Raw genomic sequence first — 16,177 nt, 5'->3', positions numbered from 1 at the left:
CATTTGCACGTACTTACCATAAAAAGCTTGCAAGTAAGACAATTTATGCTCTTTCCTGACCGTCACCATAAACAATTTGCTTATAGGAACACCTCCAGTGGCAACACACAGTCCTGGTTATTTTTCTCGGTTAACACACTCTTTGTCTTTGATATGTTTCTGCACAAATAAATTGCTTACTTATGTCCAACATCAAGCCAATTATAAAAACCAAGCGTTTAGCAAGTTTCGTGGTCCAACCTTTATTACATTGGACTCCAAACATACTCTGCTGAACTCAATTAAAATAGTAACAAAACAGTATTATAACGTGCCACAAATATAATAAACAATTCTAATAACATCATTACATTAATTAGCTGTCAATTATAAGATTTCAACGTAAAAATATGCAGTTTTCGATATACACGTATAACGTCAGCTAATGTGGAGAAAAATAGCGTTATTTAACAACGTGTGTAGACGCCAAATTGCTCAACAACTTGATGTATGTGCACATACATCAACTAAACTGAAAAATCGTACAAATGGGTCATCGTAATAAACTATTAGAAGCTGGATCAAGTTAACTTACCCTATAAGCCGAGTTGTAGTTATTACGACAAGCGATAAGGATCACAACAACAGGGGTCACCGGAACTAGTGAACCGGATGTAAAAAGCATGTTCTTTGAGTCGCCTACGGATCCGCAGAATAATTAGACGCACAATAGCGACTAGATGCTCGCAGCGAAAAATTTACGAAAGAACTCATTCTGAAAGCAAGACAAGACAACTCTAAGCAGACATGGTAAAAAATTTACACTCAAGTTCAAACAAAACTTAAAACCGTTTTGTCATGTAGTCAATCCAATAAACTACTTGTGCATTATTGCCGAATTATGTTAGGGCTCGCAATTTAACAAAGGATTTTTTCAAGTGGACGAAAAACCAATAGTTGCAAACATTTGGGTTCTACGTACATGTAGAATCTAAATCGCATCGACTTCAAATGCGTTGTGCAGGTGCTTGCTAATGTTTGCAAGGTTAATATGGGATTGTGAAAAAGTTACAATTCATTAATTGTGATGAAAACAAATTATTTCTTAGCAATATAGCTCAACATAAAAAAAGGAGGAATTGCCTTTTTCAGTCACATGTGTAAAAATTTCCATAACATTACCCTTAATCATAATGAGCTCTGGCAACACCAGGTTGGTAAACCACACCTCACCTACATTCCATAATGCAGTATTCTTGTACGTAGTGCATTTTCTTAACTCTGACGCCTAAGTTCCAACTACCATATATTAACAAGTAACGAACCACACATTGCCGTCTGCAACGTGTGTTAATGTATACTTTGGTGTGCTACATTTCCCATTCTTCATAATATCTACTGCAGTTAAATATTGAAAAAATATTTTTGCTGCAGATCTCTGTATTACAGAATACCATTACGAAACATAGAAAAAGGTTGTAAAACTAGACCCACCATCACCAGGGTATATAGTAATATTGCAAAAAGAATAATGAATAGTAGTAATGGATAGCACTCAATAATGGTTGCTAGGCAACCTGAAAGTATGAGTTCACTTGTTTACGCTCATGAAACAAAAAACAACTTCACAGCAAATGTGTACCAGACTGAATATGCGCCCTCCCTTGCCTTATATTGAATGCTTATTGTAAAGATTGATGACTTCTTCGACCTCTTTAGATGAGCCAAGGAACACAGGACATCGTTCGTGTATGTTCTGAGGCTTTATTTCTAGAATCCTTCCCTTGCCTGTGGATGCCTTACCACCTGCGTTTTCGACAATAAAGGCCATCGGGTTTGCTTCGTACAGCAACCTCAGCTACAATTCAAACAATATTTTTACCAACTGTAGACTAATACTTAACACCTGCAGTGAAGCAAATTGTCATGCTAGAAGTTGGAAGCATTCATTAATAAAATAACATCAATTAAGGTTACACAGTAAATACTAGTGAGTGAGGCTCTCCTTCCAAACTAATACGCATGCTCTGTGTCTCATCTCCAGCATTAAATTTGTTTTTTGTATGACATGTGATATTATTATTTCAAGTAACTCAAAAGATGAAAGGCATGATATGGTAAATGAAATTTTTCTGGGGTGTTCATCAACGACTTTCAATGTCTGTTTAATGGTAATTCAAACAGACATGACTGTTACAAACCTTTCCATTCGGTGAAGAGGCAGAAGGAGGATACATAAATATTCCTCCATAGAGCAAGGTCCTGTGGACGTCGGCCACCATAGATCCAACATATCTCAAGGAGTAGGCACTGCCATTCTACAAAAGTAATCCCTTCAATTTACTAGCATGAGTCAACTGTATGTGGTTAGAACTGACTCTACATATCAAAGTCTCAAAGAATTTTCAGTGTAGTATCTATGTACAACTATATGAATGCCCGGCGTTGCTCGAGTAGTAAAAGTCTTTGCACAGAAAATATTTTTTTATTTAACATATAACAATAGTTACTATTATAACTTTCAAACTATATATAATGAGAGAAGTGTTTTGTGGAGTTTAAATATACTAAGAGAAAAAATAAAACAACTGGAAAGGTTTTTAAACTTTGTCAAACAACTGTAACTTTAAAACTTCATATTATGAAAAAAATGTTTTGTGCGGGTCAAACAAATTAACAAACAACATAAAACAACTATAAAAGTGTTTGAATGTGAAATAATTAGCAAGTAATAGCTAAATTAAGTCTGTTTTGCTACGATTACAATAAAAGATGATTTGGCAATGATACAATTAATACGAACTGAGAAAACCAAATAAAAATCCTGAATATGTTGACTTAATAATAACAATTCGTGCATAGAAGTGTGTATAAAAAAGGTTATTGTTCCAGCAGACGCTATCCATCAGAACTTTGAATACCATGATACTGGTAGCTCTCGATACTGATACAAATGTAAAATGAGATATCGGAATGTCTTTGTCTGGTACTTTGTCTGACTGAACGGAGAAAGAATGTAGAGGCTATCCCTACTCGAGATAATACAATTGTCCGCATGAAAAATATTATCCTTTACCGATTTAGCAATCAAACCTTACGAAAATACGAAAATACTAGTGTAACCAACATTTGAAATTGAAACGGCACATTCACAAATTGAAAAATAAGTAATGATAGCAAAAAATTGGTTTTTTAACAATTTAAAAAAAATAACAAATGCAAAAGGTAATCTTAGTTAACAATCAAAAGTGCACATTTGGCGTGCACCTTTGCACTGTATGCGTGTGCGTACGGTATACACTATTTGATAAGTGCAAGCCATCTATAAGGTCTGTATAGCTCAGTGGTTGAGTTTGTAGATTGGATTGCGGTTGTAATCTCCTGAGTTCAAATACAGCAAACAGTGAGCTTTTAATCTAAGATTTTAATAGCTATAGCTGGACATACGCAAACACACAAACAAACTTTGAGAAATATAGATGTGGATCATTGCTATGGCTTTCCTCTGAATCCACTGTAATACAGTAAAGGTCTGAATTATACAAAGGTATATGGCATTATTGTAGGTCATAGGCAGTATGGTTCAATTAACAATATACTTCTGGGAGTAATAAAGTAGTGCCAACCATTCAATAGTACAAATATATAAAACACGATATTTTTTCCTGTAGTAGCACTAGTCAAAAAGATTAGCTTTAAACATTCTATCCATAATATCTGGAAGACGGTAGAATATATATGAAATATAGAAGTAATGCTATCTTATGATAATAGTAGGTAGCTGGATGTGAGCCACACATGCACAAATACTTGGTAATTGGTCTGTAATCATAGACTTGGTGATTTAGTCTCCAATCATAGACTTGGCCAGTCTTTATTATTTATAGTAGTTTGAGCTTTTCACTGAGTAAGGAAGGTCAGCGAGTTACCTGAGGGTACTTCTTGTTATTAACATATTCCTTGACAGCTTCATTCCATGTGTTTGCGTATCCTTCATTAATTGAGTAGATAGACTTTCCCTTTGGCCCCAGCGTAATATTTGGATGGCTGAGTACGAACTCACCAACAGGCTGCAATAATGCAACATGGAAGTTGATGGCTACACTACAGTACCAGATACATCATCACTACAGTTCAGCACCATATACACCATCACTACACCACAGTACCAGATACACCATCACTACACTACAGTACCAGATACACCATCACTACACTACAGCACCAGAGACACCATCACTACACTACAGCACCAGACACACCATCACTACACTAAAGTACCATATACACCATCACTATAGTTCAGCACCATATACACCATCAATACACTACAGTACCAGATACACCATCACTACACTACAGCACCAGATACACCATCACTACACTAAAGTACTAGATATACCATTACTACACTACAGTACCAGAGACACCATCACTACACTAAAGTACTAGATATACCATCACTACACTACAGTACCTTGTACACCATCACTACACTACAGTACCAGACACACCATCACTATAGTTCAGCACCATATACACCATCAATACACTACAGTACCAGAGACACAATCACTACACCACAGCACCAGATACACCATCACTACACCACAGCACCAGACACACCATCACTATAGTTCAGCACCATATACACCATCAATACACTACAGTACCAGATACACCATCACTACACTACAGCACCAGATACACCATCACTACACTAAAGTACTAGATATACAATCACTACACTACAGTACCAGAGACACCATCACTACACTAAAGTACTAGATATACCATCACTACACTACAGTACCTTGTACACCATCACTACACCACAGTACCAGATACACCATCACTACACCACAGCACCAGACACACCATCACTACAGTTCAGCACCATATACACCATCAATACACTACAGTACCAGAGACACCATCACTACACTACAGTACCAGATACACCATCACTACAGTTCAGTACCAGATACACCATCACTACAGTTCAGTACCAGACACACCATCACTACAGTTCAGCACCAGATACACCATCACTACACCACAGTACCAGATACACCATCACTACACTACAGTACCATATACACCATCAATACACTACAGTACCAGAGACACCATCACTACACTACAGTACCAGATACACCATCACTACACTACAGCACCAGATACACCATCACTACACTACAGCACCAGATACACCATCACTACACTACAGCACCAGATACACCATCACTACACCACAGTACTAGATACACCATCACTACACTACAGCACCAGATACACCATCACTACAGTTCAGCACCAGATACACCATCACTACACTACAGCACCAGATACAATGCAGTAAAATATAACACAACTGATAATTCACAGCAAGGTTTACATTTGTTTATCTCGCAGAAAGGAACATCGTAACTGTTGAAGGTCCTATTTACAATAAACAGGACGTACATCATCACCATTATTCTGTAATATTAACTCAGAATATTTTGCCAGTACTTACAATAAAACTAAAACTCTTATAAACTATTTTATAAGCTTGTATAAATGTTTTATAAAAGACATGAACTGCAATATAAGTTTCATTGTAAACTAGATCAGAAGTAGACTCACAGGGTCTAGCAGGAAGCCATGAACACCTGACTTCTTGCCAAGAGAAAGGACTATCATAGTGGCGCTACCATAGAGAGCGTATCCAGCGCACACCAACTCTGTGCCGGCTTGCAGTGCATCCGACTGACTCGCCACTCCCTCAGACTTCTACAATAGAAACTAAGTACTCACTATATCAACAACCTTTGGATAACTGAAGGTTCTTTTGCAATGGCAGGTAATTGATAAGTAGCAGAGTTTAAGGCTTGTGACAATCGAGATACAACTGAAGTACACAAGATTCTCATAGAGTGTACAACTCTTAATTTGAGAAATTTCAATTCAAATTGACAAAATCTTAGCCCAAAACGAATATCACATTTTCCAAAATGAGATATTCATTTTGCAATGTCAGATTATCCAAAATGTCATAATATCCAAAATGTAATCACATTCTCAAAAAAGGTGAAAATGCGGTTATGGGTTCTAAATAATTTCTGTACTCTATGAAACTATCAAAGAAATTTGTTCATTAAAATCTACTACAATTCTACTCAATGTTATGGATGACTCTTCCGATACGCAAACAAATACAGATATTTCAATATGACAATACTAGTCACTGTGACGACATGCCTAGGAAAATGATTGTCATTAGGGATGACAAATCGATAAAGTGGAGAAAAAATTGAAATGAATTAAGCAAGGAAGATGAGCGGGAAACATAATCTGCAACTAACTTGAAAGGTTTCAGGTCAAACAGGCCTATTGATGGTGCTAATTAATCATATAGACACCTACTAGTGAACTACAAGTGCATCGTTTTGCACTAAAGCAACTTCACGAGATGATTTTCCATACTGCTACTGTAGCATCATACTGCTCCCAGATCTTTATGATAGGGCTGAGCACCGTTCTCAGACGTCTGCTATTGTTGTTAATATCTTTTCTTGTAACTAATCTTGTCTGCTATGTTAATCTCTTATCCGCATCAAATGCAATTACAGTTCCTGCACATTTTGGATTATTATTCATAATACTACACTGGCAATCCAGTGAGCCGTGAGAGATGGTCAGGCGTAATAACTATACGTACAATTATTCTGAAACGCTGCAAGGTGGTTGACTAACACAGTTGTTAGAGCATCGGGCTGATAAGCCGAAGGTCACGAGTTCAAATCTCATACAAAACTATCTCCTTTTCCGATCCTTCAGCCCTGGCTTTGGATGGTCACGGCTATTATAGATGTACATGTAGTAAAGAAGATTGCTTAATACAGGAGTGCTTGAGTTCTCTGCTCGCTTAGTTAAACAGTTTGAACAACTGATTTAAAGGTTGACTTGCAACAAAATTCACATTACAGGTATTTGGTAACAAAAGATTCACCATGTCTTACTCTGCTGTGTTGTAGGTGCAAAATATGTAGAAATGTGATTACAAGCTCTTAAAAGCTCAAACATGAATAGTTAATCGCCGCCATCACGAAACCACCGTAAATCGGAATCAGTTGATTTCCCTGACTTAGTCATTCTATTTGGTTATTGTTTTGACACGTGATGTTCTCACGTGAATTGAAATGCCAATAAAAGGCTCAATATAAAACTTCTCATAGCACTAGTTTATGACCAACACTTCGGGTTTTACCGAAGAGGCCGTATCAAATATAGATGCTCGCTACTTGACATTTTTGTTTCGGCTTGGTCTAATCGTCTAGTGGTAATCTGATCATGTGAGCAGATCATCTGCAGCATTTTTCGATTATCACAGGTAACCAACAGGCTCGTCATGTTTATCAGACAATGACATGTACTCCTTCGAACTAAGGTTTAAAAATTAAACGAATTTCCACGGTAGGTTATAAGATATCAGTGCTGAAAGTGACAGCATTACAATGACGATGAAATAGACGCGTAAGAACAATAGACATGGTTTTATTGACTGCGTGAAATATATTTGCGAAAATATTTCGACGAATGAGGTTGCATGCAAGTGTAAACAGAAGCCATCTCGTTCAATTACGTCCCATTTGAGCCGTTTTGGAAAGAGATTCTAATCTACGGCGGTCTCGTGATGGCTGCGATTAACTGTTCGTTATTGAGCTTTTAATCACATTTCCACATATTTTGCACCTACAACACAGCAGAGTAAGACATAGAATCTTTTGATACGAAATAACTGTTATGTGAATTTTGTTGCAAGAAAACTTTAATCAAATTTAATCGATCAACTCGTTTAGTCCTCCTCAGGTGAGCCACTAAATGCTGTTTATAGGTAACAAAACTCAATCAATGACCTTACGAATGAATCTAATAAGATGTTTTTACCATATGCAGATTGCATTTGTTATGAAGTGTTTGGCTATTGTAGCCTACAAACAGTTTGCTATTAGTGAAGGCCTAAGGCCAGAGTTTTTACTGATGCACTGCTAACTGCGTGACATCCACGGTCAACTCGACTTGGTTATCACGCCGCCTCGCATACCCCAAAAACCGTCATAATTCCTCTACAAATGAGAAGGGTACTGGACTCTGAATGTCTCACATGCACCATAATTGCATATTCCTAAATCCATACAAATTCGAACGCACCTTATAAGACACTATATAACAATTTTATAGCTCTAACCTTTCGATAAATTGCGAATATAGATCCGATAGAGACCAAGCATTCAATGTTGGAAGAGCCATCCAAAGGGTCAAAGCACACCACATATTTTCCCTAAAAAATAAACCAACATGAATAATGAACCAAATGACAGCAACCGAATGACGTGCAGACGATCAATACAACAGACTGTCTAATAGAGGTCATCCAACCTGCTTCTCCGTCTCCACCTCAATAACTGTCTCATTCTCTTCTGACACCATTAGACACGTGGCGTATGAGGATTTCAGCATGTTAATGAAACAGTCATTGGCCAAAATATCAAGTTTCTTCACTTTTTCTCCTTGAACATTAGTAGAGCCTTGGAAGCCGTAGCTGTAAAAAGGGATGGTCTTGTTGGACTTGACCGAACAGCAGCTATTTATTTTCGAAGTGTTTAGCACGAGAATTTGAAATTTTATCACTCTTGGAATTTGTTTTAGAGAAAATAGAATTTCTCAAAACACTAATTTTGTGACAAAGATAGAGGAATATAGAGCAAATTACTCAGACGTACAGGTTGGAGATGCCAGCTCTTCTAACAGCATTCTGCACGCTCTTAATAGCTGTCGTGAGAGATTGGAGCAACAAAGTCAAGTCTCCAGTGGCCTGAGGATACTTTTTCTGCTCTTCCAAGACAAACCGCGACAACGTCATGCAGTTGGTATCGATGGATGCCATCTTGTGTACAGACTTAACAAAAAAACACCAATGTATGCATATTACAGTAATACAAGAACATGTGCATACCATATCGGTATAACCTGCAAATAGTAAAGGTATTTGCCACTAAGCATAAAAAGGTTGTGCCAGTGACATTCTTTAGCCCCCAGCACAGTATGTGCCATACGAATATTACCTGCTTGAAACAATTTCGATAAGTCTGTTTCCCTTTTTGAAAAAAGTTTACATGTGAATCTCAATGAATACTAAAGCTGTTTGATCCAATTTTCCTGTCGTAATATTACAACTATCAACTTGTGAAATCCACAAAAAAATCAATCTGTGTAACCAGGGTAAAACCAGGATCTACCAGGATAATAGCTTAGCTTTACCTTATCAAAAGCATTCAGAAATATTTTCGGTAGTTCTAAGAGGTAGCTGGTAGTATGCCACAAATGAGCCACTAACTTGACATCAACTAAACCTCTATATTGTGAGTTGACGTTGAATTAACTAATGAAAGTGAATTAACAAAGCTGACTAAAATCTCAGACAACTAATCAGGTAACTACTCTGTGCTACACACTGATATGAACAAATTAGAGGCAATGCAGTTGATACGTATCTCTACTCAGTAGGTGTTTATTACGTAATGGAATGCCATCCAGTAAGACAGAATAGATTACATCAAACAATACTTCCATTTGAAAATTTACAATAAGCAGTCTTGTTCCCCAAACACCTCCTAGTCTGCAAAATTTAGCAGCTTAGTCAAAATACTGAAGTATCTCACAGTTAACATCCCAGCCTACAAGTAGTACTATATAAGACAACTACTTCTTACTGATATGGTGATCCCTGGTGTAACCAGTTTTTGTAAAGGGAAGAGTCAGTACTTACATATGATGATCCTGGAGTAACCAGTTATTGTAAAGGGAAGAGTCAGTACTTACATATGATAATTCCTGGTGTAACCAGTTTATGTAAAGGGAAGAGTCAGTACCTACACGTACATATGATGATCCTGGTGTAACCAGTTTAAGTAATGGGAAGATTCAGGACCCACATATGATGATCCTTGGTGAAACCAGTTATTGTAAAGGGGAGAATCAGTACCTACATATGATGATCCTAGTGAAACCAGTTATTGTAAAGGGGAGAATCAGTACCCACATATGATGATCCCTGGTAAAACCAGTTAATGTAAAGGGGAGAATCAGTGCCTACATATGATGATCCCTGATGTAACCAGTTTATGTGAAGGAAAAGGTCAACACCCATGTTTATCGCTAGTTTAGTTAAAACATTCACTAGGCATCAATAGTAGCTCAATGTTAGCACAGACCTAGCTAAAGATAGCAGGCCTACCAGGATGATCAATACTAATGCCAGGATAGAGTGTATGATAAGGCAACTCAAAAATGCTATGAAATATCCCTCAAACTTTGCGCAGCTTACAGCAAGTTGAATTTTCTAAAGTAGTGACACATATATACTAGTAATAAAAACCTTGAGAATCTTTCCCACTTCTTTAGTGTCGATCGGTAAGAAGACTAATGATCATACTGGCATAATCTAAGAAAATTTATAACGACCTTCTTAATCATTGCACAAATACCTTTAATATATGAGATGAGATATTGCTTGCATTTTCAAAGTTGTTATTTTGATAACCTGTATAAAGTAATCATCAATTCTGATTGGCCTGTTTGTTTGTTATCAGCTGTTGTATATTATGTCAACGCCAAATAGATATTTTTAATGCTATGAAGAAAACTGGTTAATTTTGGCTGGTTCAAGCGTGCAACTTCAAAAATGCAACCATATCAAGCAATGTAATGTATACATATCAGTTACCATAATTAATGTTATCACCTAATTACCATGAGGCTAGATAGAGAAAATATTTAAAGAATGAAAAAATAAAATAGTATGTTTGAGAAAATATTTGTGGCAGTTGTATGAACAAGTAAGAAATATTGCAATTTCTATAAACATGATGTTAAGCGTGAGTAATTTAGTAGAGGAGCCACTAGGTGTTCTTATAGAATGGATATGTAAAATAGATTTATAAAGCACTTGGTAGATGTAAATTCCCATTATGTAGTTTCAATTAGCTATTTGTACTTTTTTAACCACCTCTAGTGACTGGAGGGCCTGATAATCAGCAGACAGTAGCAAATTATGACATATGTCTACAGTTGCTGATGAGATGTCAAACAACAGAGCCAAATGATACTCAAAGCCCGCAGAGTTATGATTTTGTTTGCAATGTGACCCTTTGTCTATGGTTCCATCATAGTTGGCTTTGTTACACGGTTCTTTGATTAGCCAATATTATCACTGCATTGTGAGTAACATATTACCTTACAGAAAATTAACAAAAGCAATACTTTTCGCTAAATGAAAATATACAAATATCCCCATTGCTATTGCTACACTTGTGTCATGAGTTTTCTGTCTGAATGCTAAAAGGTTCTCCACAAAATAGTTTTAAATAGCGCCATGAAATTCTTTTGGAAGTCAAGCAAATGTTGGCTTTCTAGTCTTGCGCTCTATCAATTCTACGTTGTTGCATTGTCTATTTTTACATTCTATTTTAATACAAATGTTACTTCTTTTTCTTGACAGTAGAAATTTGGTGCTAACATTACTCTGGTGTATGAGAGTCTTTTTTGTAAACTTTAGTTAAACATAAACAGCCACTCATCTTGTTCTGATATATATGCTTCATTCTTTTCATGGTTCAAAAGTGTGTCAACTGTGTACAGACATGCACCTGACGTTGCTTTCTGCAATGCCACCAAAGAGTGCTCACAAGTTACCCACTAGAACCTGAGAATAATTTGAGCAACTGCTGGACAAAAAACCTTCTTGTGCTTACCCAATATCCATATTTCTCTGAAAATGATTAGACCAGCCCAGTCAGCTGATCACTCAGCACTTACCAGGGTTGCTCTCTATTTTTGCATAGCAATTTATTTAAATGAGAGAATTTTAGTACAAGCGAACATACAATTACAACAACGGACACCACACCTCGGACATGTGGTATGTTTATCAAACACTCAGTAAGCAACAGATAACTTGTACTTTTATTCAAAGCCAAAACGCAACTGAACTCTTAATCCATGTACATAGTCTAACACAAAGTCATTGCTTCAAGCATGACATAATGTAAGCATTGCAATAGGCTATTTACAAAAAGGGAACAAACAGTATAATCCCAAATCAATGCCATAGTTGACATAAATCAAATACATTCTAGATCCCCTCTTGATCTCAAGATCAACTGTTGTAAAACCATACAGCATAAAATCTAATTGATCTCAGGATTAACTGACTTGTACAACCATTACAGCACAAAATTTGATAACCACTTAGGAAGACGTCTATCTCGAACAGGTCTGTTTTCAAAGTCACTATTTTGATCGAGATCAGAGTCAACAGGCTTTCGATTTAACTGAGCATTGTTATCAAGCAGGTCTGAAATACTAAACTCAACTTTGACCTGATGAGAGTCTCCAGTTGATACATATGTACCATCTGCAATGTCGTCTTGGTGAGCCAATCTAAGGTCAGCTACATGCCTATTTGTGCCACCGACTTAAACTGAAGTGCTAGAATTTATTTTGTCACTTTTCGGCATTTCTACTTATCAAAGCATTAACTGGCTTGACCATGAACATTGTCTCCAACTTTGTATGGGTTATGGCTGCAGTCTCTATTGTCACTAGGCTTTTGTGGTATTTCTGTCAATTTGATCGACCCTGCTAAGTCACTGCGATAGCTGTATAGTTCTTCCACAGTCACTATACCATTGGAGTTTGGTGAATTGTTATACCAATATGCCAATTCTTCAGGTCCTTTATCAGTTTTCATGACTGCTCTCTTTGTAGTACGGTGATGTCTTTCAATTATTCCATTTTCAGTAGGCTTGTAGGCACAGCTGAGGATCTGCTCTACACTCCATTTCTGCAGAAACTCTTTCATTCTAGCGCTTGTGAAACATGGACCATTGTCACTCAGAAACTCCTTAGGAGGTCCACGTTCTCGAAACACATTGTCCATCTGTTTGATTACTATGTCTGATGTTTCATTAGCCAGTTTGAACCGAAGTGAAAACCTGCGAGGCCCACAATCAATAATAGTCAGATAAGGTCGACCGTTCACGTGAGTGATATCTGATGCAAGGCACTCCTATACATTTGCTACATTTAGCTGACAATGATCCCATTTGATTGGATGAAAATCTACACTGTTACTCTTTAAACAACCTTTTACTACTTGCTCAACTATGTCTTTCTTGATTGTTCGTCCAAGCCTTTTCTGTGCCAAGTACAGGGTTTTGCTGACACCAAAGTGGTGGTCTTGATGAACTTTCTTTACATCTTTTATCTCATCTGTGTTAAAAAGTACAACCCCTGAGCATGCAACAACTTGTAGCCATTTCTTTGGTACTCTAGTTAGGACATCCGACTTGTTCACATTTGATGGAACAAGTTTGATCATTAGTGTTAACTCATATTCATCAATCAGCTGACCAATAATTCCAAGTCTACGCCGAATTATCAACTCACTGAGGCCAGTAACCTTAGGCCTTTTGGTACCTTCTATCACTGAATTTATCCACCTATAAACAGTAGCTGAATCTGTGATCACTTGCACATTTGTCATTTTCCACTTTAGCGTTAGGTTGATTCCTTTCAATGCAGCTTCTAGCTCAGCAACATTTATCACCATCATCGTCTTTACGCAGCCATGCTGCATCCTCAACAGCGTAACCATCTACCTCCAGAGACACTCCGAGAGCCCAATTGCTGGTGTCACACCACACAGTACGCTGAGAGGTCTTCTTGACATCCCATTTGCCTCTCACTGGGTCTTACTATTGTACTCTTTGAAATATTTCATCCAACAAAGATTTCACACACCTAGGAACTGGTTCCAACCAGTCCATGTCATTGGTCAATCTCTTTACATAGCTACAAGCGACTCTCAACTATCCAGCAACTGGGTAATGTCCAACTAGTTTGCCTAAAATGGAAAAAGGTTTCTTTTCGTAACCTTTTCTGAAACTGCAGGCAAATCACCATTTCGCTTCCAGTTGTACTGATCATCTTCTGCATTGTTTACTCTAAGACCCAACACACAAGTATCCGATAGTGTCACTGGTTCTTTTGCCACAAGCCCGAACCTTAGTGGGTGAGCTCTAACAACATCAACTTGAAATACCTCCTCGTTTACCCAAATGTCATCAATGTAGTGATCAGTTCCATTGCAAATCTGTTTATCCAATGACAGCACTTTATCTATGATCTTGGACATTATCTTGGGAGCAACATTCAAACCAAATCACATGCATGTCATTACATACGTTTTACCTCTGTACTTCCTGCCTGGAATCTTTTCAGACTGGGCTCTATATGAATTTGTAGATATGCCTTCTTCAAATCTAACAGACATACTTTGCTTCCCCCTAACCTCCAATCTCGCAGTTTTTCTAGGCAGATTGCAGTTTCAACACCTGGATTATTGTGAATACAGTTGTTGAGTTCACGGTCATCCATAACTGGGCAAATCTTATTGGGTTTGTTTGGTAGTTTTGCAGCCATCAATAGAATTATCCCTTCTACATGACCATGGACTGTGCTATCATATAGCTCCAGCCATTTATCATCTATCCAGCACCGCACTTCTTCATCAAACTCTTTTCTGTCATCATCATTCATCTTGTATTCAGAGCAATGATTTTGTAGAATCGGTTTATCATCTTTCCATTTCCATTTGACAAACCATTCACTACCATCAAACCATGTTATGAAATCTTTATCATCAATCTCTAAACCACTCTGATGTCTTGTGCCAACACTCATCACTGGCACCTCACCACCAAACTTCGCACCAGTGTGAACATCAACATTAACTCCCCCAAGTTTAGCAATAGCATCCATTCCCAATATAACTTGTGCTCCACCTACTAATGCTGGCGCAATCAAGTACTGAAGAGGAAGCTCTTCATTTTCTGTGACGCTGACTTCTAAAACAGTTTCACCCTTACACTCAGTAGTTTTACCGTTTAACATGCTGACAATTCGAACAGGACCGCTAGGCTTTTACCCAATTTAACACAAAAATCATCCAAGACCACAGTCTGTTCGCAACCAGTATCTACAAGAGCTCTTGCCGATACTTTGTTTACACTAATATCAACAAATGGTAGCACCTCTTTATTCAGTGACTTGTAGCGGGGAGAGTATCCGGTGCAGACACTCCCCCATTTTCGTTTCCCTTAGCCTTAAGGCAATTCCTAGCTATGTGATTGCCAAGCTCTTGACAGACTTTGTAACACTTTATTAGCCTTTTTGCACCCTTTACAGCCTTGGATGGGCACTGGTGGGCTCCATGACCTCTGCCAGTACAAATTGAACAAAACTGTCTGGCAGGTTTTGAGCCTAGATACCCCACTGCACAGACTCCTTGTGTTTCGCCATTGCTAGACATAATCATTCTTGCTCTCGTGGCCAACTCTGACAATGGAAGTTTTTCAACTGCTGAAATGAATTTTATTTGGGTAGCTACATCAATGGGTAACCCAGCCACAAAAGCACGCTTTAACAAGGGGTCTGGTACTGTTTGGCCAATCAGAGCTACTAGCCTACGCAAATCTGCTAAGTAAACATCAACAGTTTTGCCTTCTTTGTAGTTGTCTATATGCGCAAAAGTTATTTACTCCAAAAGCAGTCATTAGCTCTTGTTTAATCAGTGCATAATCCTTTTTAGTGTCGGCTGACAGTTGTTTATATATGGTGAATGCCAGTCCAGACAGAAAGAGTGGCACAAAAGATTTCAACTCCATAACATTCTGCAGCTCAGCTACAAGCTCTAACTTGTCACACCACTCAGAAGTCACCACTCTTCCCTACGTCTTCATAGGTTTTAATCAAGTAGAAAAGTTTCATTGCCATTATTGTCACAGCTTTGCCGAAATAGCTTGTGGTATGTTTATCAAACACTCAGTAAGCAACAGATAACTTGTACTTTTATTCAAAGCAAAAACGCAACTGAACTCTTAATCCATGTGCATAGTCTAACACAAAGTCATTGCATCAAGAATGACATAATGTAAGCATTGTAATAGGCTATTTACAAAAAGAGAACAAACAATACAATCCCAAATCAATGTCATAATTAACATATATCAAATACATACTACAGGAGATCAAACTGGCGCTAACTAATATGAACGTTTATTACACAGGTGTAAGAGATTATATAGCACAG

General features: G+C 37.6%; 2 protein-coding genes across 3 annotated transcripts in view; both read right to left on the bottom strand.

Annotated features, from left to right (window-relative positions):
• The window catches only part of LOC137394543 (CUE domain-containing protein 1-like), a 29,673-nt gene extending 29,041 nt beyond the window's left edge, over positions 1-632 (bottom strand). For both annotated transcript variants that reach the window (XM_068081286.1, XM_068081270.1), the window contains exons 1-2: positions 575-632; positions 18-159 (exon numbers count right to left, since the gene is read on the bottom strand). The gene's annotated coding sequence lies outside the window, so the exon portion shown is untranslated. The remainder of the gene's footprint in view (positions 1-17; positions 160-574) is intronic.
• Positions 633-1,388: 756 nt separating this feature from the next.
• On the bottom strand, positions 1,389-8,943 carry LOC137399693 (fructose-1,6-bisphosphatase 1-like). The gene is made up of 7 exons (XM_068085896.1): positions 8,748-8,943; positions 8,404-8,566; positions 8,213-8,305; positions 5,608-5,754; positions 3,909-4,049; positions 2,181-2,297; positions 1,389-1,837 (listed from the first exon to the last, which is right to left on the bottom strand). Exons 1-7 carry the CDS (start codon positions 8,909-8,911, stop codon positions 1,649-1,651), a joined length of 1,014 nt encoding a protein of 337 aa, XP_067941997.1. The 5' UTR covers positions 8,912-8,943; the 3' UTR covers positions 1,389-1,648.
• Between the last annotated feature and the right edge of the window lie 7,234 nt (positions 8,944-16,177).

This window comes from Watersipora subatra, chromosome 1 (genome assembly GCF_963576615.1).
Source record: "Watersipora subatra chromosome 1, tzWatSuba1.1, whole genome shotgun sequence".
Classification (NCBI taxonomy): domain Eukaryota; kingdom Metazoa; phylum Bryozoa; class Gymnolaemata; order Cheilostomatida; family Watersiporidae; genus Watersipora; species Watersipora subatra.
Note: the sequence above shows the minus strand (reverse complement) of the source record. Positions and strands in the feature narration are given on the sequence as shown.